This window comes from Mustela erminea, chromosome 16 (genome assembly GCF_009829155.1).
Source record: "Mustela erminea isolate mMusErm1 chromosome 16, mMusErm1.Pri, whole genome shotgun sequence".
NCBI lineage: Eukaryota > Metazoa > Chordata > Mammalia > Carnivora > Mustelidae > Mustela > Mustela erminea.
This window is the reverse complement of record NC_045629.1, coordinates 14,226,363-14,244,853: the sequence shown is the minus strand read 5'-3', so window position 1 is coordinate 14,244,853 and position 18,491 is coordinate 14,226,363. Positions and strand designations below refer to the sequence as shown.

Genomic DNA, 18,491 nt, shown 5'->3' with positions numbered 1-18,491 from the left:
ATATGTGTGGGATAGTAGCTCTGGGGCCGTTGCCAAAATAACATTAATTACTCTTAGGCAACTCATGTTTTAAGGGCAGAACATAAGACCTGTTTTTTAAAATTCCTGTTAAAAAATTCTCAAAAAGCTAACAGAGCTATTAACATTGATTACCTTAAAAACCGTCAGAGTAACCATATGGCGATAGGAGGTAAAGAACATGATGATTACTTCTTTGCCATTCCCTTTGGCTGCAGCTACTTCCTGATGCTTTTTTGATGACTGCCTTCAGTTGGAACATATTCTATCAACAAACAACTTTCATCTCAATGAGTTACAGAATACCAAAGTGTTTCCCTTTTAGGCTTTGATTGATATAATTTTCTATATGCTACTTGGAACTATTTTTAAGGAGTTACATTATATTGTCATGAATTTTATTGATTGACAAATTCCATCCCCCCTTTTCTTTGGCCCTGGGCATTGGCTGTCATAGTAGGGAGAGAAAAATAGGGCATGCTTGTTGATTTTTTGACTGTAAAGGGAGTCCACATCAACCATAGTCACAAATTTAATTATCTCTGTAATTAGGGATTATATAAAATTACATAAAAAAATCCTATATACTGCCCTGTGTTTTTCTCTGGGGCTACTTCTTCTCTAATGTCCCCAACTTTTTTTTTAATTTTCCTCTATATCCTGGATCACCACTAACCCTTCCACCATTGGGCTTCACATCGTTTATGGAAAAAGATCTATTCTAAATTTACCCAAACTGAGCCTGTGTAAGGGGCTCACTGCAGTGACAGAGTTATTCTTTTCAGTATGTGTTCAAAACCTTTCCCATGATCTTCCATTTTCCAGGGTCACTTTATTCTTCTGGAAAGATGATTTTGCTCTCTGCTTACCAAGATAGTGATCTTTGGCTTCAGTTCCATTGTCTTCCTCTTGCTACACTTTACAACATTTCTTTATTCTCAGAATTTTCTTCATTGTTTCCTTTCATTGATCATTTTTGCAGATGTTGCATCTTGTGGTTTCTCAAGTTAAGTCTTTACCTGCATCTCCCCCTGCATCTTCTGGACTCATTATAAGTTCTCTCTTGCTAGCTCTGTTCCTGTTTCCCGGAGGCATGCCTTTTTCTCCCTCTAGCCATTAAACATGCAGACACAGTGAAATCTTGCAAACCCTTATTCCTTTCTGTCCCTTAGGAACCATGGGAAATTCCACATATCATCAGTTTTGTCTTCAGAAGAAGAGTCAAGGGCCCGTATTAGCACTCTGGGTTTTTGGTCACCCTTTTACCACCAATGTTGTCTCATTGTAATGTGACCACGTCTTTACTGCTTGTAAAACTGTAATCTGAAGAACTTTATGGGACATTTAATAACTAACAATTCAGTCACGTCTTCATCCTAAATCTTTGTTCCTGACTTCCTTCCTAATACTACATTTTTGACTTGAAGAATACTGTGTTTCTTGACTCATTTCTTGTTATGTAGGCACTCCTCTGTTAACTTCCTTTTTTCTTGGTGCTAGGCTTGGTGCTTTCTCTCCTGTCTGTACCCTTTCTTTCTTTCTGGATGTGATCTTTGTGATTTAAATATTAGCTGTGTCTTTATCACATCAAGAATATTGAAAACTTATTGACTGTATTCTTTAAGTTTATCAACTTGAACTAAAGTTGATGCTTTGGAATTTTGTATAGTGCATTGCACACAAACTGGAAAAGTTTTAAATAAAGCCTCATTACTTTATCCTGTTTCACTTAGCTAATACTAACCTAATATTTTATTAATGTCAAAAGTTAACTCTAGTTTTTTTTTTTTTTTTAAGATTTTATTTATTTGTCAAAGAGAGAGCACAAGCAGGGGGAACGGCAGGCAGAGCAGGCAGAGGGAGAAGCAGGCTCCCCACTGAGCAAGGAGCACCATGTGGGGCTCAGTCCCAGGACCCTGGGATCATGGCCTGAGCCGAAGGCAGATACTTAACTGACTGAGCCACCCAGGTGTCCCAGCTCCAGCCATTTCATCAATACAGTTCTTTCAGCTGTCATGACAGTGGGGTTTGGTGGTTGGGTAGTCTGATTCTTACCACTTTGCTTTTTAACAGGAAAATCTGGGCATGCGTTGAGAGAACATGAAGGAGTCAGGAGAGGGACATGAACAGCATCAAACAAGCATTTTAATGTTTTATGCTAGTTTCTTTTGCACATTGGATATGCCCATGTATTTAAAAGTTAGTATCACAAGAATAAGTTTGGTATTTTATTCTGAAATAAAATTTAGTGGGGAGTAGCCCAAGACGGCAGTCAGTCTTATAAGGTGGCATCTGTTTTTAACAGCGCTTAGGAAGGATTCAAGTTTTATTTGTGAAAAATGATTCGTTACACACACACACACACTAGTTATTCTGTATGTATATGAGTAATTGGACAGGTATAGATAGCCATATGAAACAGTTAACTCACATTTCTTTTTAAAATGGAGTCAGTAGTAAAACATACACTAATACTTTTTTTCCACAATAATGAGGATGCTACTTTTTTTTTAAATTGAAGTATAGTTGATACACAATATTCCCATTAGTTTCACACGTACAGCATAGTGTTTGAACAACTCTCCATGTTACGCTGTGCTCACAACTTCAGCTACCATCTGATGATAATGGTACTTTCAACCAAAATAAATTGCCATTCTCAAATGGACTGTCTCACTGGATGGAAACAAATTGCGATGGAGAGAGAAAGAGGAAGGGTTTGAGGGATGAAGAATGATTTGAATAATTTATAATATGGGAGTGAAAACACCTCATACTGACAGTTGGGGGTGTGACTAGGGTTTTGTAAAACACAGAGTGGGTGCTGCTTTGGGACTTTCTTGTCCAACCGCCGCCGCCATTTGTTACTGAGGGACAGATGGTACTGCCCCCACAGGAGGTTACCAGTAATCACCACACCTCCCACTCTGAGAGCCTAGGAAGTGGGTTGGCAACTTGGAATGCCACCTTGGAAAGTTTGCTGATACATGAGTATAAAATAGCGTTTATATGTGATCAGGAGATAGAACTGAGAACATCAGTTGACTGGGATGCCAAATACAGCCTGTTAGAATGAAAGTGTACTGTGAGGTGTAGGGTATTGATGTGTGTTAGAGGTTAAACCCACCATCACAACTCTTATTTGCCAGGACAAGAAATAGCAAACTAGTGCAATGTTTTTATTTTTTAAAATAAATTATTATGTGTGTATGTGTGTTTGAAGATTTTACTTATTTATCTGGCAGAGAGAGAGCACAAGTAGGGGGAGCAGCAGAGGCAGAAGGAGAAGCAGGCTTCCCGCTGAGCAAGGAGCCCCATGTGGGGTTCTGTCCCAGAACCCTGGGATCATGACCTGAGCCGAAGGCAGACGCTTAACTGACTGAGCCACTCAGGAGCCCCTACTGCAACATTTTTAGATGAAGAATGAAAAACTTTAGCATATACCTACATGATGGTGTAATTCTTGCTTGTATAATTTCTTTTTATAAAGAAAGTTTGAGTTTGTGGAGGAAAAAAGCAATGATTTTTCAAACAGTAGAGATTGAAATTCTATCAAAATATGCTATCCTTGGGGCGCATGGGTGGCCCAGTCGTTGGGTGTATGCCCTCAGCTCAGGTCATGATCCCAGGCTCCTGAGATCGAGCCCGGTTTTGGGCTCCCTGGTCAGTGAAGAACCTGATTCTCCTTCTCACTCTGCTACTCCCCCTGCTTGTGCTTGCTCTCGTGCTCGCTTTCTCTCTCTCTCTCTCTCTCTCACTGTCTTTGTCAAATAAATAAATAAATAAATAAATGCTATCATTTTTTTTGGATGGCAGTGACAATTGAGTGACAATTGAGTAGGGCAGTAAACTCCCCTGGTCCTTTCATGTGTGGTGCTTGTAATTGATCATCGGTGCAAGCGGAAGGCCACTGGCAGTGCAGGCACAGCTGAGTGGGAAATGCTATTTCCAGTGGCAATTAGGTTTTTCTAAGCTCACGATTCTTTCAGGTCTACCGTGAGTCATGAAGTTGACTGAATCATAGGCTGATTACAGTGCATTTTTTGTTATAGTGAAAGTAAGGTTTCAAAATGACATAAACGGTAGATATTTATGTGTTGAAGGAGTGTTCTTTTTAAATGGTAAGTTTAACTTAATTTAAAAGAGGCATTGATTTTAACTACAGATATTTATTATATTTTAAAAAATACTTCATTTTTAATTCCCTTAATATTTTCTGTTTATAACCTATTTTCATCTTGTAAATATCAACAGAAGGACCTGGTGGGGTAGCCAAGAGAAAAACTAAGGCTAAAGGTATTTTCTGTTTTTCAAATTAGCATTGAGTGTATCAAGTTAAATGCTTGAAACTGCATGATATTTTTTAGATACATTAATGCAACTACTAATGCTAAACATTGCCTTTTGATTTGGGTTGCACCTTTGGCCTGTAGTAGTTTCATCAAGATGTCTTTAAAGAATTTCTTGCCTCAAGCCTATAATTTTAAGTAATTTCCTTTTTATTGTATCAAAACTTTTGTAACAGTCTTTAGAAACATATAATGATATCATGGTGCTGTTATACTATATCTAGACTTACATCTAAACTTGATACTGTCTAACCTAAAACATTAGTTTGAATTTTTTTAATTACTAGTGGAAAAAAAGATGAATTTTTCACTGATTGATTTCATTTCTTCAGAAGCTCTGGTGACCCTCTATCTTAGAGCCTAATAAAAGCCAGTGTGAGCACTTGTAGTTTTCAATGAAACGAAAACTTAGATTTATAGTCTGCAGTACTGCATTTCATTGGTGTAGAGTTTGCTGTGTTTTGATTATTTTAATTCTTCAAAAATTACTGTACCTGACAACCATCATATGTAGGCTAACAGCTTATTGTTACAGCATTTTTTTTTTATATCCTTGTGGTTTTTCTTGTTCACATGTCAGTATTTATGTCCTTTAGGGATAGGGGCATGGGAAAAGTGCATGTTTTTATCAACTTGTAATATTCTTTTGTGTTCAAGTGCTTGGCATATGGTTTTTAGTTTGTTTTTTGATAAAACATTATGACTGTGACTTGCAGGGCTTTGTGATTTGTATTTTAATCTTAAGATTAGGGGATTTTAATGTTTTAATTTTGTGTTCCATCTGAATAATTCCCAGGAAGGAAAACAGTTTTTACATTTTATTCTCATGTTGCTAATTACGAGATAAATGCCCAAAGATTAAGTAGAATTTATACTTCTTGATCTGGAGAGGCAAATCAGACATTAAAAATTTAGTATTGTAAAATCTGTTTAGAACAAGATTGTAGAGCATTGCATAACGCTCTGGCAACCGCGTGATCTCTGTCTCTGCAAACAGCACTGAAGTCAGTGAGGGTTCGGACAGTTGCTTCTTTAGGAATGTTCCATATTTTTAGAAGGTCTTAGTAAGATTTTCAGGAAGACTAGAATAACATTTTGAGCTATGTGAATTTTTTTTTTTTTTAAGATTTTATTTATTTATTTATTTGACAGAGAGAAATCACAAGTAGATGGAGAGGCAGGCAGAGAGAGAGGAAGGGAAGCAGGCTCCCTGCTGAGCAGAGAGCCCGATGTGGGGCTCGATCCCAGGACCCTGAGATCATGACCTGAGCCGAAGGCAGCGGCTTAACCCACTGAGCCACCCAGGCGCCCCTGAGCTATGTGAATTTTAAGCAATTCTGATGGGCATAAACATCCTCCACACTATATTAAAGAAATCTTTCGTTCTCTTTGTTTCTGCTTAAATGCTATGTAATACAGTAAATACCTTGCTTCTTTTGTATTTCCTAATGAGAGAGCGAGAAGGTGAAATTCAAAGCTTTTCCTAGCAGCTCTGTTAAACTTTATGTAAAACGGGTTGAAAGCAGGATTGGTCTCACATGAGACTGAGAATTAGCTGTACGTTTCATTTAATTGCTCCCCTGCCTATGAGCATGGATGGACAACATGTTGGCTTGAGTGGCTGTACGTACATAAATTAACTGGAAAACATACTTAAAGGAATACTGAGTTTATAATGTTGGCTATAAGCAGACAAGAATGTCTACTTGTCCATTTGAAGTACTACAGATGATGAATTTAAAATTTCACGCCCGTGGATATTGTTTTTTTCCTTACCTAAGAAAATTGAATGGTATTTACCTTTTAATCTGTGCATTATATTTGTTTTCAAGGCTTGTAAGCACAGTTATTTTAAGGACATAATTTTTTGTTAGGACTGAAAGTTTTAAAATTATCTTTGGATGGATGCTTGTAAGCTGGGGAAATTTTTTTAATGTTGCCAGTATTCCTTTAATTATGTCATTATAATTGTGAAATGTGAGTTGTTAACACTTTGTGTAACATTCATGGATGGATTCATTTTCATAGTACTGCATGTTAGCCTTATTTTAAGAGGAGTCATAACCTGTTTCAAGTTGGAAAAATACGATGGCAAGTTTCTGGCATTTCTTTAGTAGCTGATACTTTGTCGAGGTTTGTATCTGGTTTTAGCCAATTTAAAAGTAGGGGATGAAAGTCTCTTTCTGAATGACCGTTTCGTGTGTGTGCAGAGATAAAGACCATACTTTAGCACTAAATTACTGTCCTGTGAATTAAGAGATGCTTTCAATAAACTTTTTTTCCTTTGGTTGGAAAACCTGAAAGTTAAAGAACTCACTAAAGAAGAGCTCAAGAAAGAAAAAGAGAAGCCCGAGCCAAGGAAGGGGAGTAAGAGCGAAGAGAGACGAAGGGGGAAGGAGAAGGAGGATGACCGGAAGGATAAGAAGATTCCTGATGCAGATGTATCCAGGAAAGGGTCTCCTAAGGGGAAAAAGGACAGAGAGAAGGACAATGTGGGCCTAGACAGAAGTGCTAAAGCCAAGGACAGTAGGAAGAAGTCCACAAATGTCAAGGACACTTCCGGTAAAATGGCGTCCAGAGACAAAGATGAGGCAAAGGAGGGGAAAAGTTCTGGCGGACATGCACACTCAGCCAAGGGGGAGAACCCGAAAAGGAAGAACTGAAAGCTGTAATATCGTCGTCGCAGGAAATGGTAATGTTCTTCATCGTGATTTGCTGCTAAATGGCATAGAAAATTTTGTACTGCTCCAGCTGGGGAGCTCCAGCTAGCCCTTGGGTGTATCTATTGGTGCTCAGTACGTACATTGTTTGAAATCCAGATGCACTGTCTTATGCCTCTCCGTTTCAAAGATGATGCTTGTAAAAACCATGTAATAAAAATGTGATGTCATAGCTTCAGTTTTCATTAATTTATTGATCATGTATCCAGACAAATGTATATCTGTAATATGAATTGTAATGAGCTTCTTAATCGACTGAATACTTCTATCTGAGTTAAATAAGAACGTTAAGATTTTCCGTAGTGTGTGTATGCAGAGTGCCTTTCAGGTGTGACAGGTGGTCAGGTGGGTGGGAGGTTTTCTTTCTCCCTTTACCCTTTGTCTTCTTCCCTCCTTTCCCTTCACGCTTCCTGCTTCTCTCTCCCCTTCAGCTGCCCTTCTCCCTCTCTCCTTCCCCTCTCCCTTTTCCCCTCTTCCTTCCCCTCTTCTTCCCCATCCTCTCTCTCCCCCTCCTCAGGCTCCTGGGGCAGCCCCTCGGGGCCTCTTTCCCCCTAGTCTCTCAGGGGTGGCCCCTTCCTCAGGCTCTTCCCTGGATTCTCCTTTTCCTTCTCCTTCTCCTCCCCCTTTTCTCCTTTTGAGTCTCTCCTCCCCAAACTTTTGTTGGCTCTGTTACCTCCTCCTCCATCCCTCCATGCCTCCTGGCTAGTCCCCCTCTTGGCTTCTCTTCCCGCCACTCCTCCCCACCTGCTTTTGTCAGCCAGTGCATGCAGTGCCTACTGTTCTGAGAACTCTGGATGCAGTCATGAATAAAAGGAACAATTTGATGTAGAAGAACAATTTTAGAACACCTTTACTGATGATATTTTTACAGACTCAGAACAGAAGTAACAAGACTTTAAATATTTCAAATTAAGATACGCTTTCATTTCCTGTCACATGGTTTTTCAGTTATTTGGGGGGAGTGGCATCTGTTTTTCATATTTGATTGTATTGTGGTTTACCATTTCTAAGGAGCTTCAAATCCGAGATCTAACTAGAGATCAGAACTTAATCAGAAGACATTTAATAAAATGCAATTTCAATAAGAATCTACTTCTACAAATGGTTTGTGCCGTCCTGTGCATGAAGTCTGAAATCTCTAACTGTGACTGCCGGTGAGACTCAGTTACGGACGGGAGAAGAGCGGCCTGATCTGTTGTAACAGAATCTAAAATGTTGCCACAAAGCTTTTATTTATTTATTTTTTAATAGTTCTTTGGGGGCGCCAGGGTGGCACGGTCGGTTAGGTGTCCAACTCTTGGTTTCGGCTCAGGTCATGATCCCAGGGTCATGAGACCGAGCCCTGCATCAAGCTCCACACTCAGCGGTGTCTGCTTGGGATTCTTTCTCCCACTCTCTCTTCCCCTCCTCACTGTGCACATGCTCCCTCTCTCTCTCTCATAAATAAATCCTAAAAAATAATAATTCTTCAACTTGTTCTGTGAAGAGCTTAAAAACAGACAATTTGGCCTAATTGAAGATATTTCAAACCAGAAATGAATTAGCATTAAATGCCAATGTTCCTAAAAGTGTTGTGTGCCATTTTCTTATGGGCTGGCACTCTTCCTGCTTAAAATCAAGCACTTAGACATTTAGCTGACAAAAATTCCATTTGACAGAATTATACAGCAAGAGGGAAATCCTAGAGAATAATACCCAATCTAGCTAATCCAATCCTATTATTTTCTTGTTCAAAAACTATGGCCCAAAGAAATTGTAACACGTGTTCACTTGGGGTTTCGTGTGTCAGTTTAGTCAGGGTTTTGTTTTATTGGTTACCAGAACATTGGAAACCACACAGGGAATTTTATGGCTTATTTAGTTGGCAGATAGAGGAGCAATGGCTTTGGGTGGGTAAATCCAAGTCCAGACCTGTCATCAGAGCTGGGTGTCTTCTACTTCTCAAGTCTTGGCTCTGCTGATGCTTTTCCTTGACTTTTTAGTCTATCGGGAGTTGGTACCACTTGATGAAGAAGATGGCCCTCAATAGGCCCCAGACAGATCTTTCTATTTAGTGCAAAGAGCCAATTTTCTGGAATGGCTCTGACCAAGTCTCTGAGAGAATTGCAGCAGGACTGGGTAGGTCTGGTGACCATTTGTGACCCTTCCTGTAGTTGGGGATGGTTAATCTTCTCGGCCTGTCTCCTGTGCACAGCGCTTTGGGTGAGGGTTGGAATGGGCCCCGCTAAAACCGTAGGAAATGTTTCCTGCAGGGAAGACGGTTTCTGGGGGGAGAAGAGGGAGGCTCCAACTGAGCACTGACCAGACAAGCAGCAAAACAGATACTCACCACACACATGAAAGTTACAACATCTTAGAAACATATCCTGATGGTAGATCTTGCTGCTAAGATAAATGGATTGATTTTTTAATTCATGTACCAAATTTTAAGTGTCATTTTTTTCTACAGATTTTTTTTTTTCTTTCTTGGAGGAGGGCTGATAGTTATATTTGCATTTACCGAGGGCATTCTAATAATTTCTACACTGATTTTTAAGAGATAAAAGTGATGTGGGATAAATTATATAAATGCTAAATTTAAGAAAACGAAGGGGGAAAAAATCTAAGAATAACCTAATCAGCAGTAGCACATTCACATTATCTATTGCTTGCTATAGCTCTTGGAAATATTTTACTTCTGTCATAGTTTTCCTTTGAATATCAGCTTAAGAATTAAATTGGTACATCTCTACTAAAAGCATTTAAATATATTTCAAGAGCTCTTATGAACTGGGAATGGTTTTATTTTCTTTCCTTTTTTCTTTCTTTCCTCTTTCTTCAGTAAATGAAGGCTTCGGCTGAATTTATTGAAGCTGAGATCACACTTCATCTAACTGCGTTGGCACTTACTAGTCAACTAAAAACTGAGTGTGGGAGAAACTTTGCTCCTGATTAATGGGTTTAAAACTGTGCTTGTATTCTGACTTTTACTCACTTTTTAATTTGGAGCATAGTTATTTCTATATTCTGCTGCTTCATATTGTTATCTAAGGATAATTAAAACCAGAGAGGTTATTACTTTTTGCAAAAAGCATCTAAAAACAGGGACAAAAATTTCCTAATACAAAGTAGTTGGGAGTAAGAAGAAATCCTGAAAAGAAAAAGTAAAATGCTAAGAAAGTAAGTTTGCCATATCACAAACAAAATTTTTCTTTGAATTACACTATGAGATGATACATCAGGTTCTGAGAAATGACATTACTGGCCTAATTTTCTTTAATTTTGTAGGGTAGTGTTTCACATGAGTGGCAGGGTCACTGTAAAGATAAAGATGGTCAGTTTTATAAAAATATTTGGGAGCCTAGCAATTTTTCCAAGAATCCTTTTTGTCCTTTAATATTTAGGTGACTTCTTTTGAAGAACTATATCATCCTTTTCTCTTCATTTGTTGTGATGCACAGTGTCTGCTTCATTCATTAAGGATTTGTGTGTGTATTTAAGGTTATTGCCAACATTGTTAGTAATCACTGTTTAGAAATCTTATTACTACTTTTTTTTTTTACAAGATTTTTGGTTTTACTTTGTGGGTGATTTGCATTGTATATAAGTGGTCTTCTCAACATTTCATGATAAGGGAGAGTTTGCTAGATAAATTGACATAAATCCTTCAGGATGAATGCCTGAGTTAACCCAGGAGGATTCAGTCTATAAGTATTTAGTTCATGGAAAATATTTTATAGTGTTATGCACTGCTTAGTCATACAACTCTGTACCTTCAGACATTTTTGTAATGATTATTTCGATGATAAGGACTCTCTTTATATATATATATATATATATATATATATATATATATATATATATTTCCATTAAAAAACAGATAAAAGTAATACACAAGTATGATTTTTAAAATTTTAAATGTTTTAACTGTAGTGTCATTTTCTGTGAAATGGGTCTGGTGACTTAGGCTCCATCTCCTGGCTTTGGTTCCTTTCTCCCCAGTTCTCCACTGTTCCTTCTTCTGGAATAATTCTCCACTGGTAACAATTCTCCAGATTGGTTAACTTGGATTATTTCACTAGGAAATGCATCTTAGAAATGCCAGTTTTCCTCATTTGTAAATTGAAGGTCATACTGTCATGTGGCTGTGGGAACGAGCTGGTATTGGATCTGCGTGAAGAGCTGGCACATAGTTCACCCCCCCCCCCCCCCCCCCGCCGTGTTCTAGCTAAAGAGGTTTTCATTCTTGGGAAACTGAAAGGCGGGTGTTATGTAGCAGATCGGCTAAGTGTTATTCTCGTGGAAATCTCGTTTGGAGTAATCTGAAAAGATCCCCAGTAACAGTCTTCAGAAGTCTCCTGTCCTTCCTCTGTTTGCCTGAAGGTAAAACCATGTGCCCTAGATGTTTATTACCGATTGGGGTATCATTTTTCCATAGAAATCAGTTTTCACAAAAGCTTCTATCTTGTAAGCCCTACAAAGCGGGAAGTCCTCTATCTTCCTTTTCTTTGTTCTCATTTCATACCTCATTTGATTTCACTTTACGTGTTTTTATCACTCTACATTAGCATCTGTACATCATAGAGTTCTGTCATTTATTTCTTCCTTGCCTCAAACATTACTGCTCTTGTACCCTAAGAGATGAGAGAAAGATATGTACTTAAATCTTAGGAAGACATATACTTAAAGCTTTTGTGCTATTTTTGATAAATACCCATGTGCAGTATCATCTCTCTTTTTCGTGTATTGATCCATTCAACAAATATTCTGAGTGTTTGCAGCATTCCAGACTGTGCTAGACACTGGGGATACAAGTGACAAAGGTGACTGTCATCTCTACAGTGAAATGTTAGGAAATAAGGGGTGGAGGAAGAAAATAATGAATTGGAGCCAGCTAATGCCAGCACTGCCCACTCTTCCCCTCTGCCTAGAATGTGTTCCCCCTCATGCAGTGGGCCATGTCCCACCTCTGCTGCAGGATCCAGCTGACTCATCACGTCTGCACTAACATTCTCTCCGATCCTCCCGGGCGGCGGGGGAGGGAAGAGGACACTGCGCGTGTCTTCCCAGTTATCACGCTCATCATTTCGCACCATTCCTGGATTTTGCTTCCTACCAGACTGATTTATGTCCAGTGCCTATCATGAGAGCTGAGGATAATAGGCATCCAATAGAGATTTATCGAATGATGAACATACAAAGCCCAGATCATGTAAAAATACTTCAGCTTTGTATATGCCATTGAGTAATACTAAAAAGAATTTTTGAAGACAGGTGTAGGCCTTTCTGTGATTGCAGGATGCTTTAACCACTGGGAGGTTGCCGGTCGCTGTGTTCATGTAGTATGCATGCAGGGAAGGTGGTAAATTTGGCTCTTCTGGAAGAAATGAAGGGAAAAGTTAATTTGTGGGAAGAAAATGGGTATGTATTTGCTGGATTTGAACTCTCTCATTTAATTCTTGCCTTCTAAGACAAGAGTTTTATCCCCTTCCCATACTTGCGGAAAGGCAGGCTGCATCTGTGGTAGTTGCTCAAGATGGGAGTATTCCCAGGTGGAATTCCGCGGCGGCCCTCTCGGTGCGTGAACCCGAGCTCCTGTTTTCTGTCGCGTGTTGCATGTGTTCGCGCGAGCCCGCTGAGTTCCAGTCTTGGTGGAGACCCTTCAGCGGTCCTGAAACCCAGCGTCTTAGGAGTGCTTTTGGCAATTTCATTCTTCTGAGATTGAGGTCGTCCTCTTCTGGCTGGCTGGCTGTCGATGTTGGATCATGTGAAGACGCTTTGAATCTGGAATGGCTCTTACGGTAGATCATGGGGCAGCTTTTTTAATTTCTGACAGGTTCAGAATTTTGACAGGGCTGCAGTTGGGATACCTGCAAAGATCTGTATTTGCTGATTTTACAAGCAAGGAGCTGCAATGATGATGAGTGTGGCCCATCAGTATGTGCGTCTTTCTGGTTTTTCGGTTTTCCAGAATATTTCTCAAGTTCATGTACCTATTAGGGTTATTCTTGGGGTATTGTAATTTACACTGTCAGACTACTTGCATTTGAAGTAGTAGCAGTCCTAAGCTCTTCCGCTTTGAATCTCAGCATCTGGCGTAACCTAGGTTGGTGAGATCAAAATTTTCTTCAGTCACTACTGAATCTGTATGCCAAAGATTGATAAGCCAGTTTTTTAAAATGTCTTAGCTTTTATGGGCTAAGTCTTCGAAGTCCTATTTGTAATTCTCACTTTCCCAGATTTTGTTGAGGAAGTGGTTTGAATAGACTCTTGGGAAAAATGAATCCTTTATTTTCAGCCAGAGTAGATAGCTCCATGATCCAGTGGCCCCAGGGCCTTTCTGATTCTCATGCCCTTGCTTCTTTTTTCTAGCTGCACTGGCCACATGACTGTTCCTAGCTCCCAGCACCTGCTCACCCCAGACCAGCTGGGAAATTTGTACTTGCTGGTCCAGAGCCTTACCTGGAACCTTCTTCCAGTGCCAGTCACAGGGCCACATCCCTGGTTTCCTTCAGGAATCTGTTCACATTTTATCAATGAGACCCTTCTTCATCAATTCACTATAGATAATCTGTCCTCATTCCCTGATGGCCTGGCACGCCCTGTCCCATATCTTACCTGTTCAATATTCTCTAAATATTTCAGGTTTCTTATTTTTTAAATTTTTCCCTCCCTATGAGAAGTAGGGCTTTTCAGTGTTCATTTTCTGGAGAACAGTGCCTTCCATTAGTAGGTGCTAAATAGTTGTTGAGTGAATGAATGCCGCATGCAATTTAGTAAGTTCTAAACTGCTGCGAACAGATGAGAAGAAAATACATTTATTTCCTATTGCTCTTGGGTATAGTAGGGTAGCAGTGAAAGAAGTAAAGTAATATTGGACTAAAGTAACTGTCAGATAGTCAAGTTGGCTATGAATGTTTGACTTGAAGTGCTCACATCACTTACTTTATAACCTTCCATTTTTAATTAAAATTGTAGGAAAAAAATTATATACTTATTAAATGCAGACATGTTTCTTTCTGATTTCCTAATTTTTCGGATGCGCCCAAAAAACCAAAAACAAGGTATGCTTTAAGGCAATGAATTGATTCTTCAAATCATGCAGGGGCTCTCGTGGTTGACTTGGAACTTTCATTCAACCCTAGATAATTACCTTCAGGCGTATGGTTATCCTGTGCCCTTTGCCAGCTTAGGAATGGAAGTGGGTTCTGATTTGACTCTTAAAGCTGAAAAGAAGAGCTTCCAGCAAAGATTTCCTCACAGCCTGAGAGAAGCAGAGGAAGAGGTGGTTCTTTGTTTCCAGATATCCTCTGGTCCAACAGAGGAGCTTGCAGCTGGGTAAGCCCTGATGGCCTGGCTGGTGCAAGGGTGACGCTAAGTGCTGAGAGCGAGCCCACCTGTCTCTGCACTCCTTGGGAGATGAGACAGTAAATTTCCTTTTCACTGGAGCTAGTGCGAGGCGGTGTTTTGTTATGCAGTCCCAGAAACATCAAAAGTGATGACATTTGTTTCATAATGTAATTTTGAACATTGATTTCAGGACTACCTCCTTACCATTTATACCTCGTCATAAATCCAGTTTGAAAACCTTTGATTACTAGTTCGGGGGGAATATATATATATATATATATATATATATATATATATATATAGTTGTTTAATTTTTACTTTTGCCTTAAAATCTTCTATGAACCTGGATTTACTGCTGTTTCCTGAGGAACACTTATTCATGGACTAAAGTAGATTTGGGTGGCAATATAATTTCTCAAAACACCAGAATGAAAGCTTATAGGCCTAATTCTTCCCTGTGGCTTAGCAGACTAGTAAGAATTAGTTTAAAATGCATTTTTTTTTCTTTTTTAACTTTAGAAAAGTTAATAGGGGTCTAGGGAAGGAGATATGTTAATGTGATCCTCAGCTGCTTTGACGTTTACAAGACTGTTTACTTTTATGCTGATTTCATCTCTGGGAAATAGCTGTGACCAAGTATCAATATATTTACAATTCAGCTGCCACTTTCGACAGGAAAGAAAACTGCTCAATATTTTCTCTTGTTAGATGCTTTTGCTTTCTCCTGTAGTTCTACAATTTCAATTTTAGAGACAAGTAACTCCAGCTGATCTAGAGAAGGCTGACAACGAGGGGAACCATATGTCTAAATATTGGTATGCTAGTAGTTTTCAAACACTTCTCACATCAAAAATTGTTTTCAAATGAAACTGCCTAAAAATCTAATAAGAATGGGATTTGCAGGCCGTTTAATCTTTATTGTTTGGTGGGGAACTATTTCACTGCTTATTGAACCCACGGAGCACAATTTGAAAACCTGCTGGAACTATAGTTTCCAGAGATTTAACCAAACTATTCTTTATATAGTTTGGTTATATATTCCCCCCCTTTATGGGGATTAGTGAAGAATGACCCTGTGAGTTTTCATCCAAACGGAGATATTTCTGAGGAAGAAATAACAATTCCAGCACAATGGACAGAACCTGGGCTGTAGTGGTGGATGCCCGGCACAGATAAGAATCTCTTTGATAATAGTAGGAAACTGATCTGAGTCCCCTTTCCCACCTTTATAGCCTTTCGCCTCTCTAGTGCTGCCAGGGAGCCCTGGTCACAGAGCATCTCTGCAGACCTCAGGAGCCTCTCACTGTTGGGGGCGTTCAGCCCTCTAGCAGGTGCTTATGGGTACCTGTTATGTGCCAGGCATTTCCCAAGGTGCTGAGAGTACAAAGATCAATGACACAATTTGGAAGGTTTACAGCAGAACGTAGCAATGAATAGTTTCATACCTGTTCCTTTAACAGTTGAGAGACTATTGAGGAAGGAGTTATTTAAATGGGAAAGAACCTGGGAGTTTTCAGTCCTAAATTTGAATTTTGAAATGTAATGGGTTTATTATTAATAAGGCCTTCGTCTCTACCCATCTCCCCCTGAAATTGAACTACATTTAGGATTCATGGTTATTTGTGTATGATCCCTTTGGAGTCTACATTATAGTTCAAAGTCCCATATTGGTAGGAGTAGAACACAGCTGTATCCACTAGTGTTTGTTTTGATAGTGTCAGGTTTTTTATGTAAATTGTGTGGAAGATAAGTAACTAAAGCAAATATAAGTGATGGGGTAGAATCCTGTGTATCTGTCTCACTCTCCTTAGGATTGGGGAGAAGAAGGTGGGAGTGTGTTTTTGCCAATGAGAGAAAAGAGAAGGGAACAGTCAGGAAAAGTACAAGGAATCAAAAACAAGTAAAAGACATTGAGAGTTTTGCAGATTACAATAGCATATGGACATTAAGAGTGGTCTGAAGAGCTTGAGAAGAAAAATGCCTCTCAGATCTGTACTGACCTTTTCACTGTAGGTCACTGACATGCACGACACACTTCCTCTGGTAACAGTTGTTGGTACAAGATTCTCGCTGGGGTTAACACGGAGCCAGGAGCTGGTAGAGGGAATGACAGACTGGGACCTGCATTAGCTTTCTAACGAGTTGTATTTAATTGAGGTCGATTTTAATGTTCTTCAAATAGAATATCAAAGAAATAATTTAGTCTAACATAGACTGGTGTTAACTTTTAAAATCAGCTTTCATGTTTATTTACCCCATGTTTTATTTTCCTTAAGACGTTTAAAAAAATACAAAAAACAAAACCTTGTTTGCATGTCTTTTAGCTCTTTATAGAACAGTATGATTGTAAGTGGTACCTTGAGAAGATTATAAATAGTTATGTATGATTTGATTCTCATTTTTAACTATAGGTTTTAAGAAGAGCAGGTAATTATATCTAAATCAAAATAGGGCATTGAAACAAATAACAAATTCAAGTGTATCTTAGTTGTCTTGCAGCTGGATTCAGCTCAAACAGCAATTAATTAATCACTTTTGAACACGGGGAGCTTGAACTCATATTGAACTTCTTTTGGCAAGTATAGACAGGATTATTTTAGAGATCCGTGAGCGCTTAAGCAGGGATTTTTTGTTTTATTGTTTTTAAGTCAAAGGTTAACTTAGGTAAAGAGACAGTCAAGACCCATGTGAGGTTAAAGAGCAGTCTACCTTCCAACTTCAGATTTTAAGCACCTCCACATTCTCAGGGAGTACGAAGTCTTGAAAACTAAATTACTTGCACTGTTGATGAAGTGTTCGAGAATGTTGTTTTTCCTGGCTTAATATGTCAAAAAAAAAAAAAAAAAAAAAGGAAAGAAAAAAACTCAAGTTAACTCTGTGAATAAAAATGCAGGCCTTAAAGAAAGATCTGCTTCAAAGCCAACAGTCCCACCGGAAGAAGCTGAGCCATACCCGTGGCTGGAGGATCAGGTTCCCGAGGACTCAGGTAAGCTCTTCTCCACCTCCGACCAGATGTGCTTCCGGCTGCTGGCTGTGCTGCCGGCTGTTTCCAGAAGGCTGCTTTACCCATAATTTGTGTCACGATGTTTACGGGAATATGATGTATTTTTTTCTCCTTCTCTTCTGAGATTTTGGAGTAAACTTAATGTTTTCTGGTAAAAATTTACACAGGATAATTTTAATTTGGGGGAATCAAGAATCGAAGGCACAGAGGAGCAGTTAGGAACACCATGAACTAAATGCCAGGCGTTTCCGGTTCCAGAACTTCTTGCAGTGAAAACACAGTCAGACATGCAGTGTATACAAGTGTCATCATTGACTGTTCCATGATCTAACAGAGGCCTACTGGGCTCCCAGTCTTTCTAATAGGAGGGTCCCCTTTCTCCATCAGAGACTTCCCAGACCCCCACGTAATGCTGTGGAGGCCCGTTGTACATCCACATGAATTCATAGATAAACTCCCATATCTCCTTAGTCGCCCAAGGGCCTGTGACCCACAGAAGGAAAATTCCTAAAATCTTTGAATAAATTATTGGCAAATGAAATTCAAATCTATTACTCTCATTTCCTGTTTGTGCTGTGCTATGTATTGCAAAGTGCAATTTAATTTGCTGCACGTCTTCCCTTTACCTAATCATTCTCCCAAATTTGGTTTCATTTTGCCACCTATTGGAAGTGTTTGGTATGACACTACATATTTACTGGCAACTCCAGTACTCTAATTTTATTATCACTGTATGAATATTTGATTTTCTTTTCTCCCTTTTAAGATCACTGTGCTGCTCTGATGTTTTTATTTGTTCAAAACATAATCCTGGAATTTACTCTCTCCCTCCCAATCCTTTAGAATACCACAACTCAAGCAAGAGAGCTACTTTTTAAAAAAAAATAAGTCTTATAATTAAATGTGTATTTGGATTTAGCATCTCCATTGCACTAAATGTTACGTTGCACTAAATAAATTTATAATTAAAAAATCTTCTTTTCCAAAGGTAATAACTCACTCTGAAATGTGCCATTTGTTTCTGTTCTCCTTTTTAAAAATTTTTCTTAATACTACTCTACATTTAACTTG

At 39.0% G+C, this 18,491-nt stretch overlaps 1 protein-coding gene across 3 annotated transcripts in view; it reads left to right on the top strand.

Moving 5' to 3' along the window:
• Positions 1-18,491, top strand: part of ASPH (aspartate beta-hydroxylase) — a 215,430-nt gene that overhangs the window by 50,749 nt on the left and 146,190 nt on the right. For 2 of the 3 annotated variants that reach the window (XM_032316772.1, XM_032316774.1), the window contains exons 4-5: positions 4,273-4,314; positions 6,672-7,262. In XM_032316772.1, coding sequence (XP_032172663.1) covers positions 4,273-4,314; positions 6,672-7,030 — 401 coding nt within the window. In that variant the 3' untranslated portion in view covers positions 7,031-7,262. Of the gene's footprint in view, positions 1-4,272; positions 4,315-6,671; positions 7,263-17,309; positions 17,403-18,491 lie in introns of those variants that run through there. The other variant, XM_032316775.1, reaches the window with a different exon arrangement.